The following is a 17184-nucleotide window of genomic DNA, read 5'->3' as shown; positions in this document are numbered from 1 at the left end:
ATTCATTGTGTTTTGACTTCCCCCTAGCCAAGCTGGTCAAACTGCATATTCTCTTAGTAGTTAATTTTGCTAATGACCTATGGTAAGGAAGGGTAAAATCATCTGGTATAGGCTTGCATATTTTCATATTTGGAGTATCTTCATAAGTTGTTGTTGCAGAATAATGGATTAGTTTCTGAAACTTAGTATGTTTAAATCCTTGGATGCTAAAGGGTGGTTTCATATGATTGTCATCTGTAGTGATAATTTTAGCACTCAATGATCTTAGCTCTGTCTCCTATATATTATTATCAAGCTGCATAATTGAGTATAGGAAGTACATGACATAATAAGGTTGTATATATTTAAAAGTAACAAAGTTTTTCTGTTACAGAAATGTTTGCAATGAGTGGTCAGGTGGGAGAAATATAGGGAATAGGCTCACTAAATTTGATGGTCTACATATGTGGGGAAAACAAAAAAAATAGTGGACAAAAGGGTGTTAGTGCTAGAATAATAAATTGAAAATATATTATGCATGAAGTTTGAAGTTTTAATTCTCCCTCTCTCCCTCTCCCTCTTCCTAGTGGCAGCGTGTGCAGGTGCGTCCTGCTAGTTCTTTCCTGTCTCTTTGTTCTTTAGCTTCTTAGGTCTTGGGTGGCCTCTTACTTTACTGGGATGATGTCCTCGTCACTGTCTGTGGTGCTTGCTGATAGTTTTTCAATTCAGTATGCATAGTTGTTTGCTTCTCCGGTGAAGGTTACACATTGTTTTCTTCTGCTTGGTGTGTTCCGATGAGTCTGTCCAAATGGTTTTACGTTGAATCAAAATCTTTTGAGTTTGCTATGGAAGTAGGAATCCCTGTTTTATGTATATTTGAAAGGAGTAGGTATTATATGTGTCCTGTTTTCCTGGGTAAAGCTTCGAGTTTCTGGATGTTGGCTGTTATGGAGGAGGTGATTAAGGCAGAGCTGGCCTGTTAGCTACTACTTTAGAGATAATTTTATAAATGCCTCCCACAAGGCTTATAGGACGAAAATCCTTAATATTTACTGCTCCATCCTTCTTAGAAATAAGGCAATAAAAGTGGTGATGTGGCTCCTTTCAAACTTTCTCTGAGCATGAAACTCATGACAAACATACATGACATCTTTAAAACCTCCCCAAAAAGCCTGAAAGAAGGCCAAATAGAAATCATCAGAGTTTGGAGCCTTATCGCCATTCAAAGTTTTCACCACCTAAAATACCTCATTTTCCTCGAAAGATCTTTCCAACCATGAAGCCTCCTTGGTATCAACAGTTTAGCCTGCCAATTGAATTGTTTTGAACACAGGCAAGTATAAAACTACAGGATATGCTCACTTATTTCTCTAGTATCTGAAGAAACGGAGCCATCAACCACCAAAGATTCAATTGTATTGTTCCTACTATTTGAATTGGTCACTTGGTGATTTTTTTTCCTTGTTCTTTTCTTCCTACCTCTGCTAAAGAACCCTAGATTTCAGTCTCCTACTCACTTCCAAAAAAAGTAGTCCTCTCCAGGTTACCTATGATTTAAGCCTTTCTAGCCTTTTCCTCATCAGATAGGGGTCTATCTTCTGCAAAAAGGACAGGATCACGGAGTTCATCCAAACAAACCTTTTTTTTGCTTCTTGACATTGCCAAAACCCTCATTCCATTTTTTCAAGTCAAGTTTCAAGGCTTTTAGTTTACGAGCCAAGACAAAACTAGGGGAGCCTTGAAAACTGTAAGATGACCACCACCAATTTACCTTTTCCACAAATCCTCAGATTTTAGTCACATATTCTCAAACTTGAAGTATCCTCTGCCCATAACATCACCACAATCAAGCAAGTGCGGAAAGTGATATGATAAAACTCTATGGAGCCTCCTCTGAGGAACACCAGGAAGCTGGGCTTTCCAATCAAGGGAAAGGAGAAACTAGTCAATTTTGGACCACAGTTATTAGACCACGTGTAGTTACCACCCACCTTAGACTCAGTTATAGTTTGCATACTTGATCTTGCAATTTAGGTCAAAGTATTATACCTGATATTAGGTCTTTGATATGCAGTTTTGGTGCAGGTTTACCGCTCTTTAGAAATACATAAACTATGGCCCATTCTTAAAGAGTTAAAGTTTGAACCCTGTTGTTAGTTTAGTATGCTACCTAGCCTTGAGCTATTGCTTCATAGTACTAAAGTTCAATGGGTTGCACGGGCCAATACATCTCCAAGCAGAAGTGCTTAAGCAAAAGTAGGTAGTTGTAATCTTGGCTGCATCACACTTTATTTATGGTACTATGTTTCTCTCTAATTACATGGTGAATTTGTTTGGTATTTTTTTCTCAAATTACATGGTGAAGCTCCATTGGTGCTGTTCTCATTAGTTGATCCTTTTCCTTGCAGCCTTTGGATGTTATACTCACACAAGATCATACTCAAATTGTAGCTTTGTTGGAATACGTCAGATATGAGTTTCAACCACAAATTCAACAGTGCTCTATCAAAATCATGAGTTTATTAAGGCATCCCCCTTCTCATATATTATTTTATGTTATCTTTTGTTGTTCAGGGAGTTCGGTACTGCTTAGAGCTTGTATTCTAAAATATTCTGTAGCTTTGCATGGTTTGGTAATGGTTAAACATATATTTGTTTAGTGGGAAGTATTTTGAAAATCTTTATTGTTGTTGTTGTTTTGGGTGATAGTTCTCGCATGGTTGGGCTGGTACAGTTGCTTCTAAAATCCAACGCTGCCAGCAGTTTAATTGAGGATTATGCAGCATGCCTCGAATTACGATCAGAAGAGTGTCAGATCATAGAGAGTAGTAGTGATGATCCAGGTGTTCTTATAATGCAGGTTAGTACTTGTAGTTTGTGTCAGGGTCATCCCACCCGATTCTATGGCTATTGTTTTCGACAAATTTCATGTATATCCTCTACATTTTTGCAGCTTCTAATTGACAATGTCAGTCGGCCAGCTCCAAATATTACGCATCTACTACTTAAGTTTGATCTTGACACCCCTGTTGAACGGGCTGTTTTACAGCCAAAATTTCATTACAGGTTTTAATGATCATGAGTTGTCTTAAACACTGTTGTATTTGTTTGTCTCGACTTTAGCAACTAAATGTGCATTTATTATGTCATTTGCAGTTGCTTGAAGGTTATTCTTGAAATATTGGACAAGCTTGTAAAGCCTGATGTGAATACATTGCTTCATGAATTTGGATTTCAGGTTAGAAGGTTTTTGATCTGGTGTTTCTGGTAGAAAACAAGTCCTAGCTTGGAGAAACTTTTTCATATATTGATTTTTTCAGTTGTTTGTTTGGATTTTTCTGACTTTGCTTTAGAATTTTAACCGTTTTTGAGTTGAAATCAATGTTTTTGAGCTCATCACTGGAGTTGACTAATGCACTTTGCACCGCTTAATCAGTTTCTGTTGTAGATCTTTTTGATTCCCTTTTCAATTGTAATTCTTTGGGAGTGTTTTGTGTATATAAGATTTCCATTTTCTTTTTGTAAAATTTGAAGTGTTTATGAAAAATAAAAGAAAATGAAAATATAAACTCTTTGTGTTTTGCAGCTTCTTTATGAGTTGTGCTTGGATCCACTTACTTCTGCTCCTACCATGGATCTCTTGAGTGGTAAAAAGTATCAGTTCTTCATAAAGGTAAAGAATGGTGCTCCCTTTTAAGCATTTGAAGCTTTTTTAGATCATGCTCTTTGTGCCAATTGTAGTTTTCAGTTTCGATTTTCATTCCTGTTCTCATGTGTCTGTAAATTTTCTCTTTACTATGACAGCACTTGGACACTATTGGTGTTGCTCCACTTCCTAAACGAAATAGCAACCAGGCACTTCGAATCAGCTCCCTTCATCAGGTCTTTTTCATGCAATAATTTAATTCTGATGATTTTTTATTGCATTATTGGCACCTGATTTAATCGTGTTGCAATGTTGAATTTATAGTGTGGTGATGGCATCTAAAGGTGCCAGTTTACTATGTATGGCCATTTTGATTTTCCATTCAATTGTGATTTATACAAGACCGTTCTTATTTCCCCCATTTGAATTCGAAGTCATACACGCACTTCGATCACTTAGGCACTGGGATGTTTCTAAGATAAGATGCTATTATTGCACACTGTGTATTAGACTTCAGACAAAGCTTTACCTACCACCATAATTTGATATTTCATTGCGAATTGATTCCGATTGTGTATTTTATACTATGACAGTGGAAACCATTATTAGACTCCAGTATTCACATTCATTGTGTATACTAATATGTTGAAATTGTTAGTCATACCTGGATTATTTTCACAAATTTTTCTGGAGTTGAACAGCATATCATTGACTCTTAAACCCTTAATTGTCTGTTCTATGTTTGCTGAATTTATGTCTGATTCTGAAACTAACTATTAGTATCAAGAGCCAAACTTGTAATCTGGATTTGTGCAGGACTGGCATGTAAATACCAAACCAGTTGATATTAACACTAAACCTTTAACAAACATTCTACTTCTTACTTGATATTCGAAATGTTTGAAATCCTCACTTAATGGTTAGAAAACTATTAATTACAGAAATATCACAAGTTCACAAAAAAAAAAAAAAAAAATCTCCAGATATGGCTCAATGACTGGGAATAAATAAAGGACTCCAAAACAAATTCAACACGGCCTAACACGTTGGAAAAGGAAAAGAGTTTCAAAATACGGAGTCGTGTACATCCCCAACACTACAGAAAGTGACACATGTCTAACCCCAAAAATAGATGAACTAACAAGCTCCTCAACAAACTCAAGTGTCCTGTTTATTGAAACGATAATTTGCCACCTAAAAAAGTAACGTGCAAAAGGAGTGGGGAAACTCTTGATCATTTCCTTCTACATTGTGATGTTGTGGCAGATTTTTGGAATTTTGTTTTTTCAGATGTTTGGAGTAGAGTGGGTTACTCGCCAATCTGACTTAATGTATGTAATCAAAGCGGGTGGAATAAAAGTGGATTTGGTCCTGCTTATGTGGTCCAAGTTGAGTCTGACTTGTATAGAATTTAGATATTGAGCTCTCTACAGATTTTGAACTTGGGAAATCTCATTCCCAAAAAAAGAAAAGAAAAAAGATTTCGTAATATCATAGATGCTTACTAAGCTGGCAAGCTTCACAATGCTTGGACAACTGAGGACTAGGACTAGGGAATTGACACTTCAATGTAGAAAGTGAAGGACGACCAAGACAACAGTGTCATTGAAGAGTAGAGACTGATGATGGCAGAGTGCAAGAGGGAGAGATAGGTGCGAGATCCAGTTAATATAATCCACTAACTTCATGCCACATACCAATCATCCTTCTCGTCTTGAAATCCTAAAAAATGCACAAAAGGGGTAAAAACTAACAAAACAATTAAGATCTTGGGTAATTTTACTAGTGGATAACAAATTAGAAGGAAAATTAGGAACATGAAAATAGACTATAACTCAATATCAGGACAATGCGTGTGGTGTCGGAGTCGGCAACTCGGGAGAGGGAACCATTAGCGAGGGTGACACTTTGAGGTGTATTGACAGGATGGTAATCAGAGAGGGAAGTAAACGAACCAATCATATGTTCATTTACTTTAGAGTTGATGAGCCATGGGCTAAGAACTGATTATACTCATTTTATGTATAGAAATTTAATCAAATCTAGAGCTGGACTCAAGCTAGCAGGTGGTCCAGATGTGGCTGGAGAATCCTCCTAAGAGGAAACTTGATTGGTAGACCTAGATGGTTTGTTGTGTAGATCCCAACAATAATTCACAAAATGATTACTACAGCCACAATGAGTGCATTTGTGAGGATCATGACTCCCAGTCCAGCAACCACCATGAGAATCACTACAACCTCTACCTCCACGTCCCCAACAGGAACTACTAGAACCACCATGGGGCGGCAACCGAAGCAGCACTATCTCCATTACGCTTAGAACCCAATTGAGAACTAGTATCAGAAAGAGTAGCACGTTGAATCCGAGCATAGGAAGAGATGGGAGCTCTAGACCGCCCAAAATCTATGCATGAACAGACATACTCGGGTTTCAAGCCGAGAAGAAACCAAACCACATCCATATTTTGACGTCATTTTCCAGTCTTCATGTCAGTGGAGAGTAGCTGATACATGTTCCTCTCCTTACAGATGGCCACAACTTGATTGTAATACTTGTCCATAGTTTGTGCACCTTGCTCTAGTCCAAAATATTGTTTACACCATTGATGACGGTAATATCAGCACCATCCACCCCCAATCACGGGTATGAAGCCCAATTAGATGTGGTTTGAAGGTAGGTAGAGGGTGTGCAATGTAATCAAACCCTAGGCTCTGATACCATGTTGTAGGCTTTGCATAGGAAGAAAATAGAGGAAGAAGAGGCTATGTTGTTCTACGTAGCCTCTCTCAGCTCATAATATATATATATATATATATATATATATAATACAATGACCGAAATACCCCAACATGTTCTTTTAACCCTAACAAACTATTCTAACAAAATATATATGGTTATGTCTTCTGAAGTATTCAAAGGATCCCCACAAAATATCTAGAAGTCCTTGAAAAATAAAATATCATGCAAGTATCCCTCTTATGACAAGGTAAACTAAAGTACTGAAAGTAATGAATAAGCACATAATCCCCATGAAGTTTGTTTGGGGTATTACAATTAAACTCCATGAATCTCATGTAGATGTTATCAATATTGTTCATTTCTAAGACTTCATCCATATTGACATCCCTCGTGGTTGCTTTTGTCCAGAGAGCTTGGTTGTTAAAACTTTTAGCAATTGAGTTGCATGCTGGTGATATGAGTAGCTCCAATCACCGTGAGGCATGTCACAATATTCTTGCTCATCTTTTTGGGGGGGAAATTGTTGACATTGGAGACGTTGGCATGATACCTCATTCCTTTCTTCAGAATGGCGCAGAATACTCTGGAACCAGAACTATCAGTAAGAGTAAGGTACTGTTTGTTACTTGAATATTTTATGTTTCTTCTATAACCTATTGGCATAACCTGATAAATTTTTGGTTCTAATTGGTTTTTATGCTTTGAGCATTATATGATAGTTTGCTAAAGCATATTCTTGCTTAAAAATATTTTCCATTTATCATTTTACTCAATAAATAATTACTTCTTTCAAGGATCAAAGTGAAATCGTACTGCGAGTATTTTCATTAAGTTGATATTTTACTTAGGTTTTGAGTTATATTGTTCCATTGTTTATTTTATTATTGTTTTTCCCCCTCTTCAATCAGTGGGCAGTATTAACAGAATGACTGGAAAACACCCTACCAAATGAAGAAGTATATATGAATAGCAACAAACTATAATTTGCATGTCTTGAGATCCTTCTTTGTCTGTTTTCTGGTTTTCCATATGATTATTTCTTGTTTTGACCAATTACTAAAATTTGTTGCTAAAGGGTTGAGTGAATGAGTATGATGATGTTACTAAGACTGTTGTATTGTTGTTGCTATCTCTTGTTACTGCAACATTCTCAAATTTTCCAACGTTTATAACTGTTGTGGGTGGGACCTGCATTCTCATTATTTTGCTGCTAGAAAATTGATTTTCTTTCTTGGATCAATGTTACATCAGGTTTTGGAGTTGCTTGAAGTTCTCCAATTTAAATCCCCTGATACCACTATGAAGCTTTCTCAGATTGTTTCTAATTTAAAATATGACTTGCTGGTAAGATTCTAGTTCTTCACGGTATTCAATTATTTTGTTCCTGTGAGCTGCATTTAATTGTGTGTGATTTTTAGGTAGAGGACATACTTGGGAATCCAGCAACTTCTGGAAAGGGTGGTGTCTACTATTATTCAGAGCGTGGAGATCGTTTGATTGACCTTGCTTCACTCCGTGACAAACTTTGGCAGGTTGGTTTCTTGAATTAAGTGCCAGAGATTGGGTTTCTGTTCTCTAATAGTGTATTCCTGGTTTGTATATGTTTTCTTCTGGGAACTTCATAAAGAGAGTTCTGATGCTGATTCTAGTTTATTCTATCAGAAATTCAATTCTGTTTACCCCCAGTTGAGTAACTTTGGCAGTGAAGTTGAGCTAAATGATGTAAGAGAGACAATTCAACAGTTGTTGAGATGGGGATGGAAGTACAATAAGAACCTTGAGGAGCAAGCTGCCCAACTTCATATGTTAACTGGCTGGTCTCAAATTGTTGAGGTCTGTTAATTTCTTTCTTTACATATTATTGTATATCAAGTGAGAGCTCATTGAATTGAGATTTTAGGTATGCATTATGACATAATTATGGAATATATTTTATCAAGTTTATATTCTCTAATTTTACTTCATTTCTCCCCCACTAAATGCCGTTATAGGTCTCTGCTTCAAGGAGAATTTCGTTGCTGGAAAATCGATCCGAAGTTTTATTTCAGTGGGTCTCTTTATCATCAGTGCTTCTTTCATTACTCTGTTAGACTCTCTGTAATTGTTTCATCTGGTCATGGACAGGGTTCTTGATACTTCTCTAAGTGCATCTGCTTCTCCAGACTGTTCACTGAAGATGGCATCTATTTTGTGCCAGGTACATTGATCCATTGGTGTTGCTGCAGCTTGCACTTTCTTGTTGCTTATTGTTTTTGACTTGTTCTGATATCAAATCTCTTTAGGTTGCTTTAACATGCATGGCGAAACTACGAGATGAAAGATTTTTGTCCCCTGGGGGTTTGAATTCAGATGGTATCACATGTCTTGACATTATCATGGTGAAACATTTATCAAATGGTGCTTGTCAATCCATATTGTTTAAGCTTGTCATGGCAATTCTTAGAAATGAGTCTTCTGAAGCTTTGAGGAGACGGTATGGTTTCAGTTAAGATATCCTTGCCGTTTTTGATTGTTGAAACATTTCCATTGGCTTCTGACCACTTATCTTTCTATCTTCAGCCAATATGCTCTGCTTCTTAGCTATTTCCAGTACTGCCGGCATATGCTTGATGCTGATGTTCCAATGACAGTTCTTCAAAACCTGCTTCTTGATGAGCAAGAGGGTGAAGATCTGGATCTTGAGAAGGTGCGTTGTTTCTAAAAACTTAATGCAGAAGTTTCTTTAATTTGCAGTGTCATCTATTTATCAAAACAAAAACAAAAAATTGCAGTTTCATCTGTTGCTGGGAGAATTATTCATGGTGATTATCCTATCCTTTTTTTTTTTTTTTTTTCAGATGGACAAAGAAAAGGCTGAACTGGCTCGAGCTAATTTTTATATTTTAAGGAAAGAGGCACAATCTATTTTGGATTTGGTGGGTCTCTTGTTCCTACTCTGATTGTTTGTGTACAATGTCGAAATTAAGGCTCCGTTTGTTTCAACGTAAAATATTTCTTGACATAAAACGTTTTCGACTGAATATTTTTCAGGAAAACTATTAATTTTCTAATGTTTGGCTGAAAATATTTTCTATTGGTGGGAGTGGCATTGGCTGGGGTTGGTGCCGGCAATAGAGGGGGTGGTGTCTAGTGTGTGCCATGGTGTGGGCGTTTGCAGGAGGGAGGGTTTGAAGACAAAAGCTGTAAAAAGAAAATGTCTTGTGCTTAAAAAAACTATAAACCATTTTATGGAAAACAATGTGGTGTTATACACTTGATGAAAATTTTTTATGGTTGACGAAGTTTTCCAAGTATAGTCAAACACCAGAAAACATGGAAAATGTTTTATGGGAAACGTTTTACATCGAAACAAATGAAGCCTACATGCATGGACTCTAGAGACACTTATATCTATCATATTTCATAATATGGATGTGCGTAAAGGTATTTGAGGTCTTATTGATCATTACAGATAGTTCTCAACTGATTACTAGCTATTTTGAACAGTTGTTATCTCTTTGGCTGGGTACGGGGAAAAGGTGCGTGGGGGATTCTAGAGTAGAAAGTTGGGCATCGACAATTGTTATATATTATTATATCTCTATTGACTAGAAATGCTGAGGGGCTTTTATTTGTAACACACACATATACTCACATATGCCTTTAGTCTGTTTTCTTTCTTAGATGAGTGTGGGCAACAGATTATCATGCAATTATATAGCACGTCTTGGAGGATTTCATGTATTGATTGACCACTGATGCATTCATCTTATTTTGAACTATAATCATACTAATCTCGAAGGGCTTCGTTCTTCATGAGACATTAATCTTTTATTATTCTTTACGTTATTCTTCTTTGTATTAAATTTAAGTCCTGCTTCTTATTGACTAAAGATTTGGTGCTTTTGGTGTCTCTTTTGGGATTTTTATCTGGTCTTTAGGTATTATTTTTCTCGTGTGTTTACTGCTCTCTCAATATTTTTTATTTGCTTTCTTTGAATTCCATGTGATTTTCACAACTGTTTTCCCTCTCTCTTGATCTTTTACATGTTTTTTTAACTTCAAATCTCCAGGTAATAAAGGATGCAACTCAAGGAAGTGAACCTGGGAAGACAATCTCACTCTATGTTCTAGATGCTTTGATATGTATTGATCATGAGAGATATTTCTTAAGCCAACTTCAAAGCAGGGGATTTTTAAGATCCTGCTTCATGAGCATCAAGAATGTTTCATACGAGGTGTTTATTCTATCTGCTGTAGTGTAACCATTAGTTCATGCATTTATGTTTTACCAGATCATGTACTAAAGCAGTGACATAATTTGGATAATAAGATGCAAGGGCCCACAGTTGTTTGATGGTGGCTGGGCTGACGAGAAGGGGTTGGGGTGATGGGGGAAGAAGATTGAGGCCGAGTCTCGGTCTCTCGCAGAAAATGTTTTGCATTTGTTTGAAAATGTAAACCATTTTCCCAATTTTTAAGCTTCTTTTTTGGTTGATCGAGATTTTTGGTTGACCAAGTTTTCCTATCCAGAACAAACACCCGAAAATGATGATAACATTTCAAAAATTGTTTTACGTCAAAACAAACGGAGTCTAAATTTTATGTCTTCGTTTTCCTTTGACATTAAATTGGGGATCTCCTGTTTGTTTTTCCTCTGGACTGTCTGAATTCCTAATTGTTTTGCTTCTACGTTCTTTTGTTGGTGATATTCATTTTAAGCAAGTTTCAATATGATAAATTAATCTAAACTTTTGTTTTAGGATGGTGGGCATTCATTGGTGTCGTTGCAGCGAGCATGTACCCTTGAGGCTGAACTTGCTTTACTATTAAGAATTAGTCACAAGTATGGAAAATCTGGAGCCCAGGTTCTATATTCTATGGGTACTTTAGAGCATATCGCTTCTTGCAGGGCAGTCAATTTTCAGGTGAATTACCACTGTCTATTGGCTCATTGGTATTATTTGCTTCAATTCACTGAAATTGAAACTGAACTACTTACCAGGGAAGTTTGAGGCGGCTTGACATGAAGCTTCAAAGACATGTGGCTCTGGATTTTGACAAACAACGAATGATCATAACTCCAATGTTGAGATTGGTCTTTTCTCTAACTTCATTGGTTAATACATCTGAATTTTTTGAGGTCAGGTTCATTTTTCTAATTTTTTACCCCATCTAGTTGAATTAACTCCTTAGATGTTGGAACTCTTTGCTGCCAGATTCCTTATATATTGTAATGCATCTCCTTTGAAACTGCAATTTTATGCTTCACTTGAGCTTTTGCAAAACTGTGGTTCTCTTATGATAGAATCCTGATTTATCTTGGTGGAACCTCATTTAATAACTTTTACCTGTCAAAGAACTCATTAATTAATTAGATCTGCCTTTGTCCAAACTGAACCTGAATTCCTCTCTCCTCTAGACTTAAGGATATTGTTCTTACTGGACAATCTGTTGCTTCTCAGTGCTGTGCTTTTAGTAGTTATGTCTTCCATTTATACCTATGCTCTTCATGCGTGGAAAAGTTGGAACAGATCATGATCCAGTATGACCTTCAAATAGTTATAACTATTTATGCTCTGTCAACAATTAAATCTTGGTGTGACCTCCAGCTCACATGAGCGAGCATGTCTGATCAAAATTTACAACTTTACTCAAATTAATATGCCAGACTGAGAAACTTCTGTCGATTTTATTTCTCAATTTTGTGAAATATTGAAGGTTTTACTGAGGTCTTCCATGTTTTTCCTTATTTTATATATTTTGGAAAATGCTATATTTTTATAAATTTGGGTGTATAATAGGTGAAGAATAAAATTGTTCATGACGTCGTAGATTTTGTCAAAGGACATCAACTGCTAATTGATCAAGTTCTTCGGGAAGATGTTTCTGAAGCTGATGAATTGACAATGGAGCAGATCAATCTTGTTGTTGGTATACTCAGCAAGGTAATGATCCTTAAAGATTTGTTCTGGGCTAGTCTGATACTTGTCTCTGGCTTTATGCGAGAAATTCTATCACATTATTTGGTAGGTGGGATGGCATATGAACACTGAGAGATGTTAAGCATTCTAATGGGCATCCAAGTGGATCCAAAAGTATCCATTTGCTTATACCTCATTAAAAGTTGTCCTGCTATTTCTCTATCAACTAGTTTTCTCTTGTTTTATTTTCTTAGGGTTGCATTTGTTTTAACAAACTGTTGATTTTCTCTCCTTTTTTTTTTTTTTTTTTTTTTTCAGGTTTGGCCCTATGAAGAGAGTGATGGATGTGGTTTTGTTCAAGGGCTATTTGGTATGATGCGTGCTCTATTCTCTCGTGAGTCAGAGAATCCTAGTTTTCTTCGATCTGTACAGCATCTTGAGGTTTGCTTATAGCTCTTTCAAAGCATAGCCAAGTCAGGAATCAGCTTATATATAACCACTGTGCTCTCCTTTCCTATTTATTCATTATGTTCTCTCATTTTCTTTTTCTCCCTGTTTGTGTTTTAGAATCAGAGGAAATCAGAACTGAACTCATTTCAGTTATGCTTCAGCCTGAGCTCCTACCTATATTTTCTGGTCACAAAGAAATCCCTGAGACTCCCGGTATGTGTACAAAGATTGAGCAAATGAACCTATATAGTTTTTATTTCATACCTGTGTCAGTTTGGGAAACATTGTACTCAATGGTTGGGCAGATATTTCTTCTCTTACTGACATGCATTTTCACAGGTTTCAGATGCCCCCTCAGATTACCATGCTGCTGTTGGACTTCGACAGCCCACATTGAACTTACTTGGTTCTCTTCTTAATTCTGTGACAACTGCTCTAGAAAGAGCGGCAGAGGAAAAATCCTTACTACTCAATAAGGTGCAAGAGGATCTCAGACTAGCATAAATATTATCTTTGTGTTGCATTCTATCTATATACTGGTTAATTGCTATATTTGCTATGTTAATTATCAGTAATACTATGCTCATGCTTTGGCAGATTCGTGACATAAATGAACTATCAAGGCAGGAGGTGGATGAAATTATCACTATGTGTTCTAGGAAAGATTGTGTTTCATCATCTGATGATATACATAAAAGGTAATTATTACTGCCTGTTTCTCTTCACATCTTCTGTTTAATTCTTTCTCTTTTTTTTTTTGGTCTCACCTTCTGTTTACTCTTTTGACTAGATAGTTTAGTTCTTTCTTCTCTTTCCTTTAGAATCTTTTGCTTATTGTTCAGGTTCTTAGAAATTTGTTAGCAATGTCCTCGATAAACCCAAAATACTTTTTGACATTTGTTGACAACCACAATCAAAGAAAAACTTGTATTCTAGGATATTCTATCATTATATTCATAAAGAAAATGGTATTCTTTATCTATAACTGGGAAGGGTTGATCATTATGCTGAAATGGGTTTAAGATGCTCCTTTATACTATAAAACTTATCATGGAGTTTTTTTAAAAAAACTCTATGATAAGTTTTATCGTATAAATCCACAACTTGTCAACATTTGGTTGTACATTATTATCATGTTTCTATTTTTGTTTGAAACTTGGGGCCGAATAGATTAAAAGAGATCCTACATTTTCTTTTTCCATTATTTCTCTGTTTTATGGTGTGGTTTGGAGGCTGGGGGCATGGGATAGGTAAGTCCCTGTTGCACTGCACCTGATTCTACAATCTGCTAGAACATTGTAGATTCTTTACCTTGCCTTGGAACTTAAGCATAATTCTCTAACACGACAAAACTAGGTAGACTGGTCCATGACTTGCAAATATAAGCTTTGTATGCCAATTCTGTGTTGTTAAAGTTGCTAATACCAGATAATTTCTTTCAGCTGGTGTGCCTTGGTTAATTAATTCCTATGTTCACTTGTTAGAGCATTCTCAATGGAAGAGCCAAATGTTACTTTTATCTAAAATGACTCTTCAAATGTTTAAAAAACCCCCTACATTGGATTAGCTAAAAGAAAATGTAAAATAGATATTTGATTGGAAGAGTTAAAAAAGAAGCTAAATGTAGCAGTACTTTTTAAGGGAGTTATTTTATTTTTCATTGTTTCTCTCATCTGTTTTTCTCTTTTTCCCAAATCTTTTCCTACTTTTTCTCTGCATGTTCTCTTTTTCCCAAAACTTTTTCCATTTTTCCTCTCACGTGTTCTCTTTTTCCCAATACTTTTCTTACTTTTAAAAATATTTTAATAGAATAGATAGAAATATAGCTAATCGGATGTAAAGACATTTAAAAATGGCTTAACTAAACTAGATAAAAGTGAGTTTTGAGAAGCTATTTTACATAAAAATATGGCTCCTCTATTGGGAATGCTCTTAGTAGTTTAACTTATTAGATATAAAATTTGAAGACCATTAAATATGATGTGTCCATATGCTAGAAGGGTGTGATGTGTCCCCATTCCAGAAACATGGTGAGGTGTCCCTAGTGAGCTGTATCCTATCCAGAATATTCTACAAAGCTTCTATATATAGAAAAGAATGTCTAAGAGAGGGCAACAATAATTAAGCCCATTTTTTTAAATAACCTATGTAACAATATCGCCTCCCATACTGTTGTTTGATGAGTAGTAGAATTTCATTGAGCATAAAGTGGAAAAGGTAGCAAGTATACAGCAGGTGTACATATCAGCTTCCAAAAATTTGCAATCCAAAGAGATAAGATCTAAAAGATTGGGAATGACATTGGACTGTGCTTGCTAATGCATTCAGCCAATCAAGGTGATCCTGAAAACATAGCTTAATCGAATTCCAACTTAGCTCATACTGCTGATGATGCGGTTATTTCACTCTCTCCAGAAGATCCACATTGGGCATAACTCTACAGTCTCATGATGTTCTTCCAATAAAGTGTTAAAATGTACTGACAATGCATCTTACTTCTTTTGGTTTATTCTTCTGTTAAATTCTTTTGTTTTTCTATCAAATTTGAGTTAAATGTATAGTCTAATTTGTAAGACTTCCAGTATGTCTAAAGATTAGATTCAGTTGGATGCAGTTAAACATGAAATCCTTTGACTAATACAGCAATTTGATACTTGAACATATACATGTTTAATTGAAGCTATAGATATGCTTCTGGTAGTATCTTCTGTTGGCTAATTACATATGTTCCTTCTAAATGGTATCACATATGTGCTAGAGCATTCGCAATCACCTATGTTGTGTCGTACCAAAAGAAACCTATGCTGTGTAAGTTGTAAAGAAGATCCATCTGGGCCTTCCTTGATTGCTTGTCCTTATTGTGTATTATGAGTTTTCATGTCACATTAATAACTTTATATTTTTTCCTGGAACATCTAATGTGTTCTTGTTGTTTTTGCAATGGTTCCCTTTTATTGCACAGGAGGTATATTGCAATGGTGGAAATGTGTGAGGTTGTGGGCAATAGAGATCAGCTAATTGCTTTATTACTTCCCCTCGCAGAACACGTGCTAAATGTCATCCTAATCCATTTCCAGGATAGGTAGCCCTGAAAGCAATGATCCATTCTTCTTGTGTGCATGTTTACTTGATGTCATTTTGCCATTAAATGTTGTTTTCCTTTGGCTAATCTAAGTTTTTATTAGCAGTTTTGTCAAATCGGGTGACAGTGGAACTGTGAAAACAATTACTTACGGTGCCAACTCAGAGTCAGGAGAGGACATATCTTTGTTGTGTGGAAAGTTAATTCCAACATTAGAACGGCTTGAGTTATTAAGTGAGGTATGCTTCTATGACTTACAGTTTAGTGTCTGATCAGATTCGAAGTCTGTTTTGTTCATTGCATTAGTGCCATGTTTATCAAGTTAATTTTATGAATTTAGATATTCACAATGAGGTAAAGAAAATCCCTTGCCTTCAATGTGGTGGAATAATGGTCATAATAATGAAAGACGAGATCCATCATCTCGTTATGCCCCCCTTCTGGTTTGCTGTTTATTTCCTAGTAAAGAAATGATTTCCGACTCCTAGTGCTGCTTTTTGCATTTTAGTGGAGGTTTGGTTGGAAATGGGTCCTTCACGGACCTTAGTAGAGTTTAGTTTAGTTCAACTTCCTTGATGGCTTCTTCGACAAATTAAATGGCAATGCCAGATCTTTTAGTCTGGTCATATTTTTCTGGGTTCAGGTTGCAACTTAACTAATATTTGCGCTCATGGACTTTAGAAATTGGATATTTACATGTTGGCTGTTGTCTTCTCAGGATAAAATAGGCCACAATCTTAAGGTGTTTCTGAGAATAGTAGCTTCTCTTAAGGAATTGACAATTCAGAAGTTGGCTTTATGAGAAGGTTTGAAGAAGCTGACGGCAGATTTTCATTGTGCGTGTGACTCTTGATGTATTCATTATCTTTATTGTATATTATGAATGTATCAAGTATATCTATCTAATCTTTTTTTTTTTTTTGGTAAAACCTGTAAGTTGTAAGCTTATTTGTTTATATGAACGTAAACAATTTAAATATGATCTTTTTAAGCCGAAGTTTGATTGAGCTCTTAGCCACAACCTTGTTCCCTTTTCAGCTTGATAGATCGACGCTCCATAGTTGGTAATATCATTTGCTATATTTCACCGCAAAGTAATGTTACATATGGGTCCTCAGAAATGTCCGTAAATTTCCGCAATTTTAGAAGTAGATGTATGAGTCTACTGCTTAGCAAGTATAAATATACCGACCTTTGTAGTGTGATGTGAGTCCCATTTTCTTATAAAATTTCTCTCTATTGCTTGTAAAGCAGCTATTGCAATGCATAGTTTTCATAAAAATTTATTTATTGTCATAACTGTTTTGTAAGTCATACCTTTTAGAGAGAATTTTACATAGTAGTAAAATTAAAACTTCTATTTTCCTTTCCATTTTCTTTTC

General features: G+C 35.9%; 1 protein-coding gene across 3 annotated transcripts in view; it reads left to right on the top strand.

Annotated features, from left to right (window-relative positions):
• The window catches only part of LOC132165363 (nuclear pore complex protein NUP205), a 40297-nt gene extending 23367 nt beyond the window's left edge, over positions 1 to 16930 (top strand). The window contains exons 20-45 of one of the 3 annotated variants that reach the window (XM_059575887.1): positions 2388 to 2506; positions 2689 to 2839; positions 2933 to 3045; positions 3136 to 3217; positions 3566 to 3652; positions 3784 to 3861; positions 6776 to 6979; positions 7619 to 7711; positions 7786 to 7899; positions 8030 to 8200; positions 8359 to 8414; positions 8492 to 8564; positions 8650 to 8840; positions 8927 to 9053; positions 9205 to 9282; positions 10420 to 10584; positions 11110 to 11274; positions 11352 to 11489; positions 12151 to 12294; positions 12589 to 12711; positions 12838 to 12933; positions 13060 to 13197; positions 13318 to 13418; positions 15683 to 15802; positions 15906 to 16041; positions 16521 to 16930. In XM_059575887.1, the coding sequence (XP_059431870.1) occupies positions 2388 to 2506; positions 2689 to 2839; positions 2933 to 3045; positions 3136 to 3217; positions 3566 to 3652; positions 3784 to 3861; positions 6776 to 6979; positions 7619 to 7711; positions 7786 to 7899; positions 8030 to 8200; positions 8359 to 8414; positions 8492 to 8564; positions 8650 to 8840; positions 8927 to 9053; positions 9205 to 9282; positions 10420 to 10584; positions 11110 to 11274; positions 11352 to 11489; positions 12151 to 12294; positions 12589 to 12711; positions 12838 to 12933; positions 13060 to 13197; positions 13318 to 13418; positions 15683 to 15802; positions 15906 to 16041; positions 16521 to 16604 (3147 nt within the window). In that variant the 3' untranslated portion in view covers positions 16605 to 16930. Of the gene's footprint in view, positions 1 to 2387; positions 2507 to 2688; positions 2840 to 2932; positions 3046 to 3135; positions 3218 to 3565; positions 3653 to 3783; positions 3862 to 6775; positions 6980 to 7618; positions 7712 to 7785; positions 7900 to 8029; positions 8201 to 8358; positions 8415 to 8491; positions 8565 to 8649; positions 8841 to 8926; positions 9054 to 9204; positions 9283 to 10419; positions 10585 to 11109; positions 11275 to 11351; positions 11490 to 12150; positions 12295 to 12588; positions 12712 to 12837; positions 12934 to 13059; positions 13198 to 13317; positions 13419 to 15682; positions 15803 to 15905; positions 16042 to 16520 lie in introns of those variants that run through there. The other 2 variants (XM_059575888.1, XM_059575889.1) reach the window with 2 other exon arrangements.
• Positions 16931 to 17184: the final 254 nt, after the last annotated feature.

The sequence above is a fragment of the Corylus avellana genome, chromosome ca11, assembly GCF_901000735.1.
Source record: "Corylus avellana chromosome ca11, CavTom2PMs-1.0".
NCBI classification, from domain to species: domain Eukaryota; kingdom Viridiplantae; phylum Streptophyta; class Magnoliopsida; order Fagales; family Betulaceae; genus Corylus; species Corylus avellana.
The sequence above is the reverse complement of the archived record's forward strand: the minus strand, read 5'-3'. Positions and strand labels throughout refer to the sequence as shown.